Source organism: Hylobates moloch, unplaced genomic scaffold (assembly GCF_009828535.3).
Source record: "Hylobates moloch isolate HMO894 unplaced genomic scaffold, HMol_V3 SCAFFOLD_21, whole genome shotgun sequence".
NCBI classification, from domain to species: Eukaryota; Metazoa; Chordata; class Mammalia; order Primates; family Hylobatidae; genus Hylobates; species Hylobates moloch.
In genome coordinates this window covers 17,017,790-17,019,142 of record NW_026652296.1, presented here as the reverse complement: position 1 = coordinate 17,019,142, position 1,353 = coordinate 17,017,790, and the positions used below count along the sequence as shown (strand labels likewise).

General features: G+C 45.8%; 1 protein-coding gene across 1 annotated transcript; it reads right to left on the bottom strand.

Moving 5' to 3' along the window:
- Positions 1-264: 264 nt before the first annotated feature.
- GTSF1L (gametocyte specific factor 1 like) lies at positions 265-1,108 on the bottom strand. The gene has a single exon (XM_058433212.1). The coding sequence runs from the start codon at positions 793-795 to the stop codon at positions 349-351; it is 447 nt and encodes a 148-aa protein (XP_058289195.1). The 5' UTR covers positions 796-1,108; the 3' UTR covers positions 265-348.
- Positions 1,109-1,353: the final 245 nt, after the last annotated feature.

Genomic DNA, 1,353 nt, shown 5'->3' with positions numbered 1-1,353 from the left:
ATAAGCTAGTACTTAGCTCATTTTCCACATGTGTGATTATATTTACAGAATGAAGCCTGGAAGTGGAATTGCTCAATCAAATCCTGTGTGCATTGATAATGTTTATAGCTATTGTCAAATTGCCCTCTGTGGAGGTTGTACCAACTGACATTCTCACCAATGTTATGAAAGTGCCCATTTTGCCCTACCTTTGCCAGCAGAGTATTTTAAGCCTTTTGATATGTATCAGTCTGCCAGGTTAAAAAAAGAGGTAGCCCAGGGTAGTTTACTTTGCATGTCTTTTATTCTGATGCATTGCTTGTTCTTCCATGCATTTACGAGGCGTGTGCTCCTTCCTCAGCTGGCAGTTTACTGTCCTGGTCTGAGGATCTTCTGGGGACTGGTCTCTCTGGCTGACTTTTTTGTGTCATTTTCACAAACAAGCTTTTGAGGAAAAAAAGTCTTAAGGACAAACACATGCTGGCAATTAGCACCATCGACGTTCCAGATATCGGGGCTGGGAAGGCAGGGTGAGACCTGCTGGGTGTCATCGTTCTGCTCTGAACTGGGAAGACTAACTTTCAGAGGGTTCTTGGTGTCCTCTTCCTCCATAGCGCTCCTGTTGACACAAACAGCCTCATGTTCCTCCAGCTTTTTGATGGGGACCACGTGGCAGGCGTTGTATTTGCAGGTGGCCATCTTTTTGGCTTTCTTGGGGTTCTTGATCCTGCATGATGCCAGGTGGTACTGGAATCTGCTGAGTGGAATTCGGTGGTGAGGATCGTAAGGGCAAATTTCAAAGGCTTCTGGCTCCATGAGAAATTCTTGAAGCAGCGTATCTCACTGCTCAGAGTCTAACGGAAATGCTTCTTATGGAGAAGCCCTTTTGTAAGAAGGATGGAGTTGTCCTCTGCCCAGTTTTGGCCCTTGGGATTCTGTAGGTGACAGTCTTAACTTGTGGTCTGTTCTCTAGGACCATGAGTGGTGGATTAGAAGAGAGATGAGGAGCTGCCAAAAGCAGCTACACAGAGAACAGAGTTAGCAAATGGCACCTGAGACAGAACTATATACAGCAGATGCAAGAGCCAAAAACCCACAGCCACTTGACTCAGGGATATACTGTGATGTCAAGCTGCAGTCACTGGTGGTCACAATTGGCAGCCTAAGTCATCAGGAGGAGGCTATTGTGCACTGCTTGCGAGGGGTGGATGGCTTTGGGGAATGCTGCCATCTAAAATTGTTCATGGATGTATGTTGTGACTTAAGTCTTTTAACTGTACATATTTGTTTTTTGTTTTGTTTTTGGTTTTTTTGAGACAGTCTCGCTCTGTTGCCAGGCTGGAGTGCAGTGGTGTGATCTTGGCCCACTGCAAC

Excerpts from the sequence above, each read along its gene's own strand:
- GTSF1L (XM_058433212.1), bottom strand. The coding sequence starts at position 795 with ATGGAGCCAGAAGCCTTTGAAATTTGCCCTTACGATCCTCACCACCGA.